Source organism: Somniosus microcephalus, chromosome 8, assembly GCF_052327205.1.
Source record: "Somniosus microcephalus isolate GS21.2 chromosome 8, FLI_Smic_1.0, whole genome shotgun sequence".
Taxonomy (NCBI): domain Eukaryota; kingdom Metazoa; phylum Chordata; class Chondrichthyes; order Squaliformes; family Somniosidae; genus Somniosus; species Somniosus microcephalus.
The window spans coordinates 264105065-264120186 of NC_140994.1; the positions used below are offsets into that span (position 1 = coordinate 264105065).

At 48.2% G+C, this 15122-nt stretch overlaps 1 protein-coding gene and 1 pseudogene across 3 annotated transcripts in view; both read left to right on the forward strand.

The window, feature by feature from the left end:
• Positions 1-15122, forward strand: part of ndst1b (N-deacetylase/N-sulfotransferase (heparan glucosaminyl) 1b) — a 379285-nt gene that overhangs the window by 347552 nt on the left and 16611 nt on the right. For all 3 annotated transcript variants that reach the window (XM_085996019.1, XM_085996018.1, XM_085996020.1), the window contains 2 exons: positions 5996-6105; positions 12977-13079. In XM_085996019.1, the coding sequence (XP_085852145.1) occupies positions 5996-6105; positions 12977-13079 (213 nt within the window). The remainder of the gene's footprint in view (positions 1-5995; positions 6106-12976; positions 13080-15122) is intronic.
• LOC147114366 (5S ribosomal RNA) lies at positions 12535-12653 on the forward strand (annotated as a pseudogene).

Consider the following 15122-nt stretch of genomic DNA (forward strand, 5'->3'; position numbering starts at 1 on the left):
CACAGAACCTACAGTGCAGATAGAGGCCATTTTGGCCCATCAAGCCTGCACCGACACATATCCCACCCTATCCCTGTAACCCCACGTATTTAATCCCCTAACACTAAGGGTCAATTTATCATAGCCAAATCAACCTAACCTGCACATCTTTGGACTGTGGGAGGAAACCGGAGCACCCGGAGGAAACCCACGCAGACACAGGGAGAATGTGCAAACTCCACACAGACAGTCGCCCGAGGCCAGATTTGAACCTGGGTCCCTGGCGCTGTGAGGCAACAGTGCTAACCACTATGCCACCGTGCCCCCCACTCACTGCATAAATTTTTTTTTATCCTCATCTCGCCTCTGGTTCTTTTGCCAGTTACCTTAAATCTGTGTCCTCTGGTCACCGACCCTCCTGACCACTGGAAACAGTTTCTCCTTATTTACTCTATCAAAACCCTTCATAATTTTTGAACACCTCAAATTTCCTCTTAACCGTCTCTGCTCTAAGGAGAACAGCCCCAGCTTCTCCACATCACTGAAGTCCCGCATCCCTGGTACCATTCTGGTAAATCTCCTCTGCACCCTCTCCAAGGCCTTGACATCCTTCCCAAAGTGCGGTGCCCAGGAATTGAACGCAATGCTCCAGCAAAGGCCTAACCAGTGATTTATAAAGATTTTGCTCAACTTCCTTGTTTTTAAAGCCAAGGATCCCTTATGCTTTTTTAACAGCCTTCTCAACTTCTCAATTAATTTGATTACAAAGTTACTGTAGAAAATGTAATTTTGTCAAGGGAGGTTGTAATGTGCAGTGAAGGTATGGCTCATAAAAATTGGATTAGGTTCAAAGAACAAGCTGTAAGAGCACGGGGATCGGTAAACTTGACAAGAATATTTTATCAAGGCCGCCAGCGAATCCTTAACCCCTCATTTTAACTCTTCATCACAGACCCGTCTGGGATTAACACCCAGTCTATGCCGAGCAGTTCATGGTGCCATAAATACGGCCTGCGGAACTGTCTTATATCAGCCAGCTCGGATTATATTAGCGGTCGCTCGACGAACCTCCCTTTGGCGTACGCACAAGCTACTGAGTGAATGAATTAGCCCTTTCTCGACAAATCTTCAAAGAAGAAGCAGACAATAAAGTCATGAATTGTTTATTAACCTCAATGACCTGAACATTGACGACGCAGTTTGATTACTAGCAAGGCAGTTGACCTCTGCCACAGTAATTCAGCATCTACCGTTGCATCTAACTCCAAAAGCTTTTATAAATATATCAAAAGGAAAAGACTGGTGAAAACCAAAGTTGGTCCATTGCAGTCAGATACGGGGGAATATATAATGGGAAATAAGGAAATGGCAGATCAACTAAATGCATACTTTGGGTCAGTCTTTACGAAGGAAGACACAAAAAACCTCCCTGGGATATCGGGAAAAATAGGGACATTGGCAAAGGAGGAACTGACGCAAATCAATATCTCTAAGGATATGGTGTTAAGGAAGCTAAAGGGATTGAAGGTGGACAAATCCCCAGGGCCTGATAACATGCATCCTAGGGTACTGAAGGAGGTGGCCCTAGAGATAGCGGATGCACTAAGGATGATTTTTCAGAATTCATTAGACTCGGGAACAGTGCCGATGGATTGGAGGGTAGCTAACGTTACCCCACTATTCAAAAAGGGGGGTAGGGAAAAAGCAGGTAATTACAGACCTGTAAGCCTTACATCAGTTGTGGGCAAAATGCTGGAGTCCATCATTAAGGATGAAATAGCGGAGCACTTAGCAAATGGGGACAGGATAGGACAGAGTCAACATGGATTTACAAAGGGTAAATCGTGCTTGACTAATCTATTGGAATTTTTTGAGGGAGTAACTGGTAGAATAGATGGGGGAGAGCCAGTAGATGTGGTGTACCTGGACTTCCAAAAGGCCTTCGATAAGGTCCCACATAAAAGATTAGCATGGAAAATTGAGGCTCATGGGATAAAGGGGAAAGTTTTGGCGTGGATAGGGAACTGGCTGTCAGATAGAAAACAGAGAGTTGGAATAAACGGCTCATTTTCTGAATGGCAGGCAGTAACAAGTGGGGTACCACAGGGATCTGTCCTGGGCCCCCAGCTGTTCACAATTTACATTAATGACCTGGATCAGGGAGTCGGATGCAGCATTTCCAAATTTGCAGACGACACTAAACTAGGAGGTGGGGTGGGCTCAGAGGAAGAGACCAGGAAGCTCCAGAGCGATTTGGACAGACTGGGCGATTGGGCGGATAAATGGCAGATGCACTATAATGTGGACAAGTGCGAAGTTATCCACCTTGGGTGCAGGAACGGGAGGGCAAATTATTATTTAAATGGCAATAGATTGGGAGAGGGGGAAGTACAGAGAGACCTGGGTGTTCTTGTACACCAGTCACTGAAGGCGAGCATGCAGGTGCAACAGGCGGTCAAGAAGGCAAACGGTATGCTGGCCTTCATAGCAAAAGGGTTAGAATACAGGAACAGGGATACCTTGCTGCAGCTGTACAGGGCACTGGTGAGACCACACCTCGAGTACTGTGTACAGTTTTGGTCGCCTCATCTGAGGAAGGATGTTCTTGCCATGGAGGGGGTGCAGCGGCGATTCACCAGGCTGATACCAGGAATGGCGGGAATGACCTATGAGGAGAGACTATGTAGTTTAGGGATGTACACACTGGAGTTTAGAAGATTGAGAGGGGACCTCATAGAAGTGTATAAAATTCTGACAGGTCTAGACAGACTGGATGCAGAAGGAATGTTTCCCTTGGCGGGTGAGAACAGAACTAGAGGACATAATTTAAGGATAAGGGCTAAACCATTTAGGACAGAGATGAGGGGGAATTTCTTCACTCAGAGAGTGGTGAACCTGTGGAACTCATTGCCACAGAGGGCAGTGTACGCCAGCTCATTAAATATATTTAAGAGGGAATTAGATATATTTCTACGGGCAAAAGGGGTTAAGGGTTACGGAGAGAAGGCGGGGACGGGATACTGAATTAAAGGATCAGCCATGATCTCATTAAATGGCGGAGCAGGCACGAAGGGCCGAATGGCCTACTCCTGCTCCTATCTTCTATGTATCTATGTATCTATGTATCTATGTATGTATTATAAATTTACCGTTGAGAGCAGTGTCCGAGATGAATATAAATTGGTGAGAATACTTTAGGATTAGACCCGTTAGGCAGCTGAAAACAGAAAGTCTAGTGAATAGATTAAAGTCCACGTGCTTGTAGTTAGCAATGTTTCCAGAACTTACACAGCCTCGTCCTTATGGGCTGGTGCAGATGTACTTGGAGGACAATGTTACCCTTCCGATGATGTCTGACGTAATAAAACTCACTGCGCACTTGGTTCGAGTATAAAGCAAGGCTTTAATCAACTTGTTTCAGAACATGGAGGTCTAGTTGTACTTCGCTAGTTCCTTGTCTTCCAAAATGTCCCCAGCAAGCTGGGGCCCACGCCCGAATATTTATACTCCTTGGACGGCGCCACCAGCTGGCCGTCCAGTGTTATTTCATGAGTAGTTTCTTGATGAATGATGAGATTTATAACATTGTCCATTTCTCTTGGATCCTGTGCTCCTGGGTAAATCCATCTGACATGCTGTTAGCTGTGTCAGGACTTAAATCTCACTTCCCTTGAACTCAGGGAAACTTCTTCATCTCCCTGTACAGGTAGACTATCCTTTATCCGAACTACCGAAAACCTCTAAAAACCGAAAGTTTTTTCGTTCAGCGTCAATCGTGCGCACGACATGACCAGAGTGGCGCACGACTTACACTGAGCAGGGCAGAGGGTCACAGAGTTCCCTCCTGGGTAGGAGATTGCAGGCCGAGCCGGGCAGTGTGAAGGAGGTACCGGGAGAGTGAACCCAACAATACAGCGGCCCGTCCGATAGCTGCAGCGGCCCGTCCGATATTCTTTTCTCCCCCCCTCCGACCCGACCCGAACCGCGGCCCGTCCGATATTCTTTTCTCCCCCCCTCCGACCCGACCCGAACCGAACCGAACCGCGGCCCGTCCGATATTCTTTTCTCCCCCCCACCCCCCACCCCGACCCGACCCGTCCGATATTCTTTGCTCCCCCCCCCCGACCCGACCCGACCTGTCTGATATTCTTTTCTCCCGAACCGCGGCCTGTCCGATATTCTTTTCTCCCGAACCGCGGATCGTCCGATATTCTTTTCTCCCCCCTGAGCCCCCCCCCGGACCCCCCTGACCCCGACCACCCCCCCCACCCCTGGACCCCCCCGACCCCGACCTGAACCGCGGCCCGTCCAATATTCTTTCTCCCCCCCCCCCCCCCCCACCCGACCTGATTTGTGGGCCAGCTTAGTAGGAGTCAGCCGATATCCGGCTTTCCAGAGAAGCAGGAAGGGGAATGAGACACGGAACAGTCGCAAGAGGTAGCCTGAACTTTTAAAATTTATATTAAATACAAATTTCCCAGTCTTATAATAATACCTTCTGAAATCCGAAAACCGAAACTCAGCTGGTCCCAAGGCTTTCGGATAAGGGATAGTGTACCTGTATCTGACTAGTACAGCTGTACAATTTTAACTTCTGTAACCTCTCATTTTCCGCCTTTTACCAAGATACTCTTATGCATAAGAATCTGGAGCAGGAGTAGACCGTGCAGCCCCTCGAACCTGCTCCGCCATTCAATAAGATCATGGCTGATCATCGACCTCAACCCCACCTTCCCGCCCGATCCCCTTATCCCTTCATTCTCTTAGTATCCAAAAATCTATCGCTCTCAGTCTTGAACGCACTAGGTAACGAACTGTTACTACCAAACTTTTTGTGTCAGAAATACCATCTTACATATCCTTGTTTTTCAAAGAAACTTCCTCCGTTCAATTGAGCAATCTGAGTGAAACGGATGTTGGATTGTTTTGGTGTCAATGACCTAAATTTACATTGTACGGGTACGGTAGCATAGTGGTTATGTTACTGGACTAGTAATCCAGAGGCCTGGACTAATGATCCGGAGAGACAAGTTCAAATCCCACCACGGCAGCTGAGGAATTTAAATTTAATTAAATAAATCTGGAATGAAAAAACCTAGTATTGGTAATGGTAAAAATGAAACTACCGGATTGCCGTAAAAACCCATCTGGTTCACTGATGCCCTTTAGGGAAGGAAATCTGCCGTCCTTACCCGGTCTGGCCTATATGTGACTCCAGACCCACAGCAATGTGATCGACTTTTAACTGCCCTCCAAAGTGGTCTGAAATAACTTATTCAAGAAGGCGGCTCGCCACCATCTTCTCGAGGGCAATAAATGCTGGCGTTGCCAGCGACGTCCACATCCCACGAATGAGTTTATAAAACCGCAGCCGTGTTAGTGCCCCTGATGCCCTCAGGTTACTGACGTTGCAGAACCCAGATATGTTGGGTAACAATTTCACTCCCCTGACTTCCGTGTCTCTTTCACAAAAAAAAATACCAGGGGCCAAGATTCTTGGGGCCCTGCTCCATAGCTGGAAGTACATTGGGAATGGACTTTCATCCGCCAGCCTGCCACTCACCTGACCTTCCCCCCCCCCCCCCCCCCGTCCCCCCCAAAAACCCTGGGATCGGGGTTGACATGAATCAGTCATTCATGAAAGAATGACTTATGAAATAATACTGAGTGGCCTGCAGGTGGCGCTGTCCAGGGAGAGTATAAATACTCGGGCACAGGCCCAGCTTGCGCAGGACATTCTTAACAGGAACTAGTGAAGGACACAACTAGACCTCCATGTTGTAAAACAGTTGATTAAAGCTTTGTTTAACGCTTAGACCAAGTGCCTCGTAGCTTTCTTACGTCAGTGGGTCATGTGCCCACACCATTCGTGGCGTCGCTGGACTGTCCAGCCCGGCAGGAATATCCGAGCGGCACCTTGCACCACTCTGCACTGCCAACAGATCTTGCATCCTCTGACAGTGCCACAGCCTTGCGATGGCCCCCTCCACTCACACTGCTCATTGTCTCCCCTCAGATTCTTGTTCTGGATGGGCAGCTTCTCCGCACGGAGCCGGCAGTGACGATGGAAAAGGTGCAGAAATTCCTTGGCCTTCGAAACGTTGTTAATTACCACAAGTTGCTGATGTGAGTGGCATTTTAACTCTTTTCAACTGAAAGTAAACCTGGCCCTCAATAACTAACAGCAATTTCTCCATTTGTTTTCCCATCAGGGAACAGCGCCTTTTTGTTAGTTGATGGGAGGAGGAAAGGTGGGTTCAGCGTGTTGTGCTGGGACATTCTGCGCCCACAGTCATTGGACGAACGGGAGAGGTGCCTGTACTGGGGTCAGCTTACCACGTTGGTTTCTCCACCAGCACGACGCACTTTGTTCAACCACCCAGCTCCAAGCGGCTGGGACTTGTCAGTGACCAACTGCGGGCCAATATAGTAGAGGAAAGGATGGAACTGAGTCTCCTTCTTAGGCAGTCCCTCGGAACCGAGGATGACTTGCTTCCACATTAAAAATGAGTTCTCAGGTGACTGATGAGTCCAATGCGGGACCTACAGTCTCTGTCACAGGTGGGGCAGACGGTGGTTGAAGGGGCGGGTGGGTGGGGTGCTTGGGTTGACGTGCGCTCCTTGCGCTGCCTACGCTTGGCTTCTGCTTGCTCCCGGCGAAGAGACTCGAGGTGTTCGGCACCTTCTCGGATGCTTCTCCTCCACTTTGTGCGGTCTTGGGCCAGGGGTTCCCAGGTGTCGGTGGGGATGTTGCACTTTTTCAAGGAGGCTTTGAGGGTGTCCTAGAAGCGTTTCCTCTGCCCACCTGGGGCTCTCTTGCCGTGCCGGAGCTCCGAATAGAGCGCTTGTTTTGGGAGTCTCGTATCGGGCATGCGGACAATGTGACCCGTCCATCGGAGCTGAGTGGTGCAGTGGGTTCAACACAGACCTTCCACCTCTCAGATTCTAGGTTCAAATCCACTTACAGGAAACTCTCGATTTACCGGCACCTAAATAACTGGAAATCTCTGTTAACCGGCAAAATTCAGGAGTAGGTTCAGGTAAGTTTTACTTCATATTAGTGGCCGTTCCTGGATCTGTGGCTGTGTAACCGGGGTTCCTGCACCTGTTGCTAAGCAACAGGGACGCCTGGATCTTGTGGCCGGGGTTCCTGCACCTGTTGCTAAGCAACAGGGAAGCCTGGATTTGTTGCTGTGTACGGGGCTCGCGTACCTTTTACTATACCTCTCTGTAATCCGGACTTTTTGATAAACCGGCACCACGCCGGTCCCGTCGGTGCCGGATAAAAAAGAGTTTCCTGTATTTACCACAGGAGCTGAATATTGCACAGCTTGTTCGCGGGCTCCTCGCTCCCTTTGCATTCACTGCCTGCATTGGGTTGCCTCAGGTGCATGGTGGACCTCCGCACTCCAGGCCCAATCTTCCCAGGCGTGGGTGCCTGATGCACTTCAACACATTAGAAGCCCCCTATTGTATTGGCAGTCCACTATATTACCCACTAATGGCATACTATTAAATATAGTTCTTTCCTGTTTGTAGGCTGCCACTGCCTCTGGAGGTTGCTGTTTTTTTTTTTTAACAGGCCTGAGACTGTGGTGGTTCCTGTTCAAATTAATCTAATGGTCCAGGTTGTTCTGGTTGAACCACTGGTCAATGAGGCGAATCTGTTTGGGTGACATGTCCAATGATTTACAGGGTTGCTTGCATTTGTTGCTGCAGCATTGTGTCTGGGGGCTGCGTACACACAGTGAGGGGGAAACCCGTGCTCTGGAATGAGGAGACAGCCCTCGCTGGGCCTTTGTTTTACTTTTGTAGAGGGGCGGGGCTGTAGCACGACGTACCTGATTTATTATTACTCTTGTTGCTCTCACTTGACCCTATTTGTTCTAATCTTTCGGAGGAGAGGGTCTTCTATACTGACGTGCATCACTGCTGTCAGGTTAGATCCCAGGTCCACGGAAGCTCACCGTAAACTCGAGGAACAGCACCTCATCTTCCGATTAGGCACTTTGCAGCCTTCAGGACTCAATAGCGAGTTCAACAATTTCAGATCATAACCTCGGCCCCTATTACATTTTTACTTATTTTTTATCCACACCTTTGGTTTGGCCCTTTTCCTCCCCCCCCCCCACCCTTTCCTTTTCTTCTCTCCCACATGGCAGCTGTCTCCCATTCTGCCAGCGCATTTCACACCTAATCTAGAGCCGTCTTTTGTCTCCACTAGTCCGATCACCATCTCGTCTCATTTTAATCCCTCTTAATGTCTCTTCACTTCTCTTTTGTTCTTTCCCAGCCTGGCCTCTTAACCTATTTCATTTCCTGTGCTTCTTCAGTCTTGACAAAGGGTTTTCACCCGAAACGTTGACTCTATTTTCTCTCCACGGATGTTGCCTGGCCTGCTGAGTTTTTCCAGCATTTTCTGTTGTTATTTTAGATCCCAGGTGCCTCTGTACCCCGGACTGTTGTAGAACTAATTTCCTGCTTTGGTAACTTGAGAAGCGGTTCATCCATGTGCTGTGGATCAGTGTGACGTGTCGAACCGTATCCTCCCCCCGCCCCCAATCCACTGAACGGGGTCAAATTGAAGGAATTGAGACTTCTTTCCTTGAAGATTCTAACTGTGTTCATCCTGATCATTCAGTTTGTGTAAATTGGCCCAGTCCCTGTTGAACCGGTTGTGTGAGGATCGATGGCCAGATGGCCTTGCAGCTCCACCACCATGAGGTCTTCTGTTGTTTGGGAAGCCTCGTAGATCTCACCTCTTGAGAAAGTTGACCTCAGTATGCTGCAGGGTACGATAGCATAGTGGATATGTTACTGGACTAGTAATCCAGAGGCCTGGACTTAATGATCAGGAAACATGAGTTCAAATCCCACTGAAATAAAAAGCTAGTATCAGTAATGGCGACCATGAAACTACCGGATTGTCATAATGTCCTTTAGGGAAGGGAATCTGTTGTTCTTATCTGGTCTGGCCTATATGCGACTCCAGTTGATTCTTAAGTGTCCTCTGAAATGGCCCAGCAAGCCGCTCCGTTTACCAAAGAGTTACAAAGCAGTATCGCCACACGGACTGCAGTGATTTGAGGGCGCGGCTCGCCACCACCTTCTCAAGGGCAACAAATGCTGGCCTTGCCAGCGACCGCCCACATCCTATGAATGAATTTAAAAAAACAATTCCACAACATTACAAGCTGCGGAGAAAAAAATAAAAATTAAAAGATTAGAGACTGCCCTTTCACCTCTGGGACCCCAAGTTCAAATCCAGCTCAAAACTGATTGGATGAATTGTTTTTAGAAGGATCTGTTGATGGGGTGAGATGAAGCAGGGTGGAAGGAGGCTCGTGTGGAGCATAAACACCGGCACGGACCAGTTGGGCCGAATGGCCTGTTTCTGTGCTGCATATTCTATGTACAGGAAACTTTTTTTATCCATGGTGTGGTGCCGGTTGATCAAAAAGTCCGGATTACAGAGAGGTATACTTACCAAGGCACGGCCACAGGTGCAGGATGTTCTTGCCATGGAAGGAGTTCAGCGAAGATTCACCAGGCTGATACCTGGGATGGCAGGAATGACGTATGAGGAGAGATTGGATCGATTGGGCTTGTACTCGCTGGAGTTTAGAAGAATGAGAGGGGATCTCATTGAAACTTATAAAATTCTAACAGGACTAGACAGACTGGATGCAGGAAGGATGTTCCCGATGGCGGGGGAGTCCAGAACCGGGGTCACAGTGTAAGGATAAGGGGTAGGCCATTTAGGACAGAGATGAGGAGGAATTTCTTCACCCAGAGAGTGGTGAACCTGTGGAATTCTCTACCACAGAAGGCAGTAGAGGCCAATTCATTAAATATATTCAAGAAGGAGTTGGATATATTTCTTAAGGCTAAAGGGATCAAGGGATATGGGGAGAAGGCAGGGACAGGGTACTGAATTTGGATGATCAGCCATGATCTCATTGAATGGCGGAGCAGGCTCGAGGGGCCAAATGGCCTACTCCTGCTCCTATCTTCTATGTTTCTATGAGCCCCGGTTACACGACACTTGTGCAGGAGTCCCTGTTGCACGGCCACAGATCCAGGAGTCCCAGTTACACGGCCACAGGTGCAGGAACCCCGGTTACACGGCCACAGGTGCAGGAACCCCGGTTACACGGCCACAGGTGCAGGAACCCCGGTTACACGGTCACTAATATATAGTAAAACTTACCTGAACCTACTCCTGAATTTTGCCGGTTAAGAGAGATTTCCGGTTATTTAGGTGCCGGTAAAAAGAGAGTTTCCTGTACTTGGTAACAGCCTGGGTGTCGGACAAGATATCTGCAGGGCATTTCACAGTTAAACATTTCAGACCTTCCAACGTGCTCTGTGGTGCGTCGGGCTGCAATGCAGGTCTAGTAAACGTACTAACCTGGGACATTTTCCAGTTTGTAGTTCCATCAGTGGGGAGCCTTTAGCTGTGGCTCCCCTTACCCACCCGCAACCCTCTCCCTAAACCCTTCGGCCATGCCACCTCTCCTAACCCTTTTCTGTCCTCCCGCGCATTCACCTTGCGAAACACCTCGAGACATTTTGCTACGTTGGAGGCCCTGTGTAAGTGCGAGCCGTGATTGATTATGAAGCAGTTCTCACACAATCGTGATCAAGTGTATTCTGTCCAATGCCTCCCCCTTTTGCTCGGTCTTCATGTTCTCCACGAGCGCAGTCATATCAGTTGAACCTAGAGAGGCAATGAAACTATTACAGGAAACTTTGGTTTATCCGGAGGTTAACTGTCCGGAATGCTCGAGCCACCGGCAAAAATCAGGAGCCGTTTCGTTCGTTTTTTTTTCTTTTCGTTGCTTTTTTCTCAACAGTCAAGCTCTGCAAGGTCTCGCTGAAGCTGTTGCTAAGCTACAGAGACGCTTTCAAGGTAGGGCCGACTGTTTAGAAGCTGTTGCTAAGCAACAGGGTTTGTTGCCAGATACGGAGCTCAAAATCTCCGTATGTTTCAACATTAGCGCTGGTTTGTCCGGCAGTTTTGAGAGAACGGCAACAGCTCGGTCCCGTCGGTGCTGGATAGCACAAAGTTTCCTGTACCAAGGTTAGATCACAGGAAACAGTATCTTTCAGGAAGAGCTGTGTAGAAATAGGTCACATTTTCACAGAACAATTCACCAGAAATAAGTGCCTGATTTGAGGAAAAGCATTTTCAAGCTCCTGTTCCAATGCTGTAGTATCTGTAACTGTTAACAACAAATTGTATTTATACAGCACCTTTACCATTGTAAAATGTCCCAAGGCGCTTCACAGGAGCGATTATCAAACTAAATTTGACACCGAGCCACATAAGGAGATATTAGGACAGGTGACCCAAAGCTTGGTCAAAGAGGTAGGTTTTAAGGAGGAGAGAGAGGCGGAGAGGTTTAGGGAGGGAATTACAGAGCTTAGGGGCCCAGGCGGCTGAAGGCACGGCCGCTAATGGTGGAGCGATTTAAAATCAGGGATGCTCAAGAGGCCGGAATTGGAGGAGCGCAGATAACAATCACACTGGCCGGGAATCTCCTCGGAGCTGCTCCCACTCTGCCAGCGTGACTTCGCCAAAAGTGCGACGCAATCCCCATTAACGTGCATAACTACGGTGGTAGGACCAAGATAGTGGTAATAAAGTCCCAAAATCCTCTTTTTTTTTTATTCATTCACTGGATGTGGGCGTCGCTGGCAAGGCCGGCATTTATTGCCCATCCCTGATTGCCCTGGAGAAGGTGTGGTGAACTGCCTTCTTGAACAGCTGCAGTCCGTGAGGTGGAGGGAGGGGGCCTAGTAGAGGCTGGGGTGTCGGCCCCAGTGCCTTACCTTTTTCAGTCTCGGCTGAGGCCTAAAAATAAACCGAGGAATCCTCCTCCTGGCGCTTCCGCCACCTTTAGATCGCAGCTTCACTCACTCTTCTGGTGGTGCCAGAACGGTCCCACTGCCTGGATTTTGCGTCCGGGAAGCAGCGAGCTCGTGCTTAATGGTAGGGATCCACTGGGACCTGCCTTGCTTAAATAGACCGCCCGACTTGGGGAGATGGTTTGGGGTCAGGCTGGTGGGCCGAGTTCCCGTTCCGCTGCGGAGAGGAGGATCCAGCCCTTCCTCACAACAGTCCTCGAAGACTAGGGAGCAGCCTAATGCCTCGTGTTTTATAATGTACTCGATAAATACTTTAACGAGGCTTGTTCTAGTGACCAAATACTGCAGACGGTTTTGGTATAGTAGTGTTGTGGTTATGTTACTGGACTCTGATGATCCAGAGAGCGCGAGTTCAAATACCACCCTAGGATAGTTTGAGAATTTGAATTGTTTTGTTTAAAAAGAAATCTGGAAGTAAGCTGGTCTCAGTAAAAGTGACCGTGAGGCTGTCGGATTGTCGCAAAATCCCCTCTGGTTCACTAATGTCTCTTTAGGGAAGGAAACCTGCCGTCCTTACCCGGTCTGGCCTACATGTGACTCCAGTCCCACACCATCCGGCGGCTCGTTGGTCTAGGGGAATGATTTTCGCTTTGGGAATTTCACTGCTTAAAATGCGAGAGGTCCGCCTACGGCCACACTAGTCTGAAAACGCCCGATCTTGTCTGATCTTGGAAGCTAAGCAGAGTCAGGCCTGGTTAGTACTTGGATGGGAGACCGCCTGGGAAGACCAGGTGCAGTAGGGTTTGTTGGATATATATCTTGAGGCTAAAGGGATCAAGGGATATGGGGAGAAGGCAGGGACAGGGTACTGAGTTTGGATGATCAGCCATGATCTCATTGAATGGCGGAGCAGGCTCGAGGGGCCGAATGGCCTACTCCTGCTCCTATCTTCTATGTTAACCTGGTTGACTCTTGACTATCCTCGGAAGTGGCCGAGCGAGACAACTGGGGATGGCAACAAATGCCGGCCTTCCCAGCGACGCCCATCTCCTGAGAATGAATAATGGAGAAAAAAAAAGTTCTTTATGTTGGCAGTCATTGACGCACGTTACTTTCTGAATTTCAGATTTGATCCGAAGAAAGGTTTCTGGTGTCAGCTGTTGGATGGCAATAAAGCCAAGTGCCTGGGGAAGAGCAAAGGCCGGAAGTACCCAGAGATGGACCCAGATGTACGTACTCAATGCTCCCAATGTACTGACTTCTATCAAACAACAACAACAACTTGTATTTATATATCGCCTTTAACGTAGTAAAACGTCCCAAGGCGCTTCACAGGAGTATTAAAAGACAAAAAATTGACACCGAGCCACATAAGGAGAAATTAGGGCAGGTGACCAAAAGCTTGGTCAAAGAGGTCGGTTTTAAGGAGCATCTTAAAGGAGGAAAGAGAGGTGGCGAGGCGGAGAGGTTATGGGAGGAAATTCCAGAGCTTAGGGCCCAGGCAACAGAAGGCACGGCCGCCAATGGTTGAGCGATTATAATTGTGGTTGGTAAAATGTTGGTGTCCATTATTAAGGAAGCAGTAACAGGACATTTGGATAAGTATAATTTAATCGGACAGAGTCAGCATGGTTTTATGAAGGGGAAGTCATGTTTGACAAACTTGCTCGAATTCTTTGAGGACGTAACAAACAGGGTGGATAAAGGGGAACCAGTGGATGTGGTGTATTTGGACTTCCAAAAGGCATTTGACAAGGTGCCACACAAAAGATTACTGCACAAGATAAAAAATCACAGGATTAGGGATAATATACTGGCATGGGTGGAAGATTGGCTATCTAACAGAAAACAGAGAGTTGGGATAAATGGTTCATTCTCGGATTGGCAATCAATGACGAGTGGTGTTCCGCAGGGGTCAGTGCTGGGACCCCAACTCTTTACAATCTATATTAACGATTTGGAGGAAGGGACCGAGTGCAACGTATCCAAGTTTGCCGACGATACAAAGATGGGAGGGAAAGCAGTGAGTGAGGAGGACATAAAAAAAACCTGCAAAAGGACATAGACAGGCTAAGTGAGTGGGCAGAAATTTGGCAGATGGAATATAATGTTGGAAAGTGTGAGGTTATGCACTTTGGCAGAAAAAATCAAAGAGCAAGTTATTATCTAAATGGAAAGAAACTGCAAAGTGCTACAGTACAAAGGGATCTGGGGGTCCTGGTGCATGAAACACAGAAGGTTAGTATGCAGGTACAGCAGGTGATCAGGAAGGCCAATGGAATCTTGGCTTTTATTGCAAGGGGGATGGAGTATAAAAGCAGGGAAGTCTTGCTTCAGTTATACAGGGTACTGGTGAGGCCACACCTGGAATACTGCATGCAGTTTTGGTTTCCATATTTAAGAAAAGATATACTTGCTCTCGAGGCAGTACAGAGAAGGTTCACTAGGTTGATTCCGGAGATGAGGGGGTTGACTTATGAGGAAAGGTTGAGTAGGTTGGGCCTCTACTCATTGGAATTCAGAAGAATGAGAGGCGATCTTATCGAAACATATAAGATTATGAGGGGGCTTGATCGGGTGGATGTGGGGAGGATGTTTCCACTGATGGGTGAGACTAGAACTAGGGGGCATAATCTTAGAATAAGGGGCTGCCCTTTCAAAACTGAGATGAGGAGAAACTTCTTCACTCAGAGGGTAGTAAATCTATGGAATTTGCTACCTCAGAGAGTTGTGGATGCTGCGACATTAAATAAATTTAAAACGGAGATAGACAGTTTCCTAGCTGATAAGGGAATTAGGGGTTACGGGGAGAGGGCAGGGAAGTGGATGTGAGTCTAGGTTCGGATCAGCCATGATCCTATTGAATGGCGGAGCAGGCCCGAGGGGCCGTATGGCCTACTCCTGCTCCTACTTCTTATGTTCTTATTAGGGATCCTCAAGAGGGCAGAATTAGAGGAGCGCAGATATCTCAGCGGGAGGGGGGTGGTGTTGTGGAGCTGAAGAAGATTACCAAGATAGGGAGCAGCGAGGCCATGGAGGGATTTGAAAACAAAGATGAGAATTTTCAAATGTTCTAATTTTCAAAGCACTAACATAGAAACATAGAAGATAGGAGCAGGAGTAGGCCATTTGGCCCTTCGAGCCTGCTCTGCCATTCAATGAGATCATGGCTGATCATCCAAATTCAGTACCCTGTCCCTGCCTTCTCCTCATATCCCTTGATCCCTTTACCCTTAAGAAATATATCCAACTCTTTCTTGAATATATTTAAT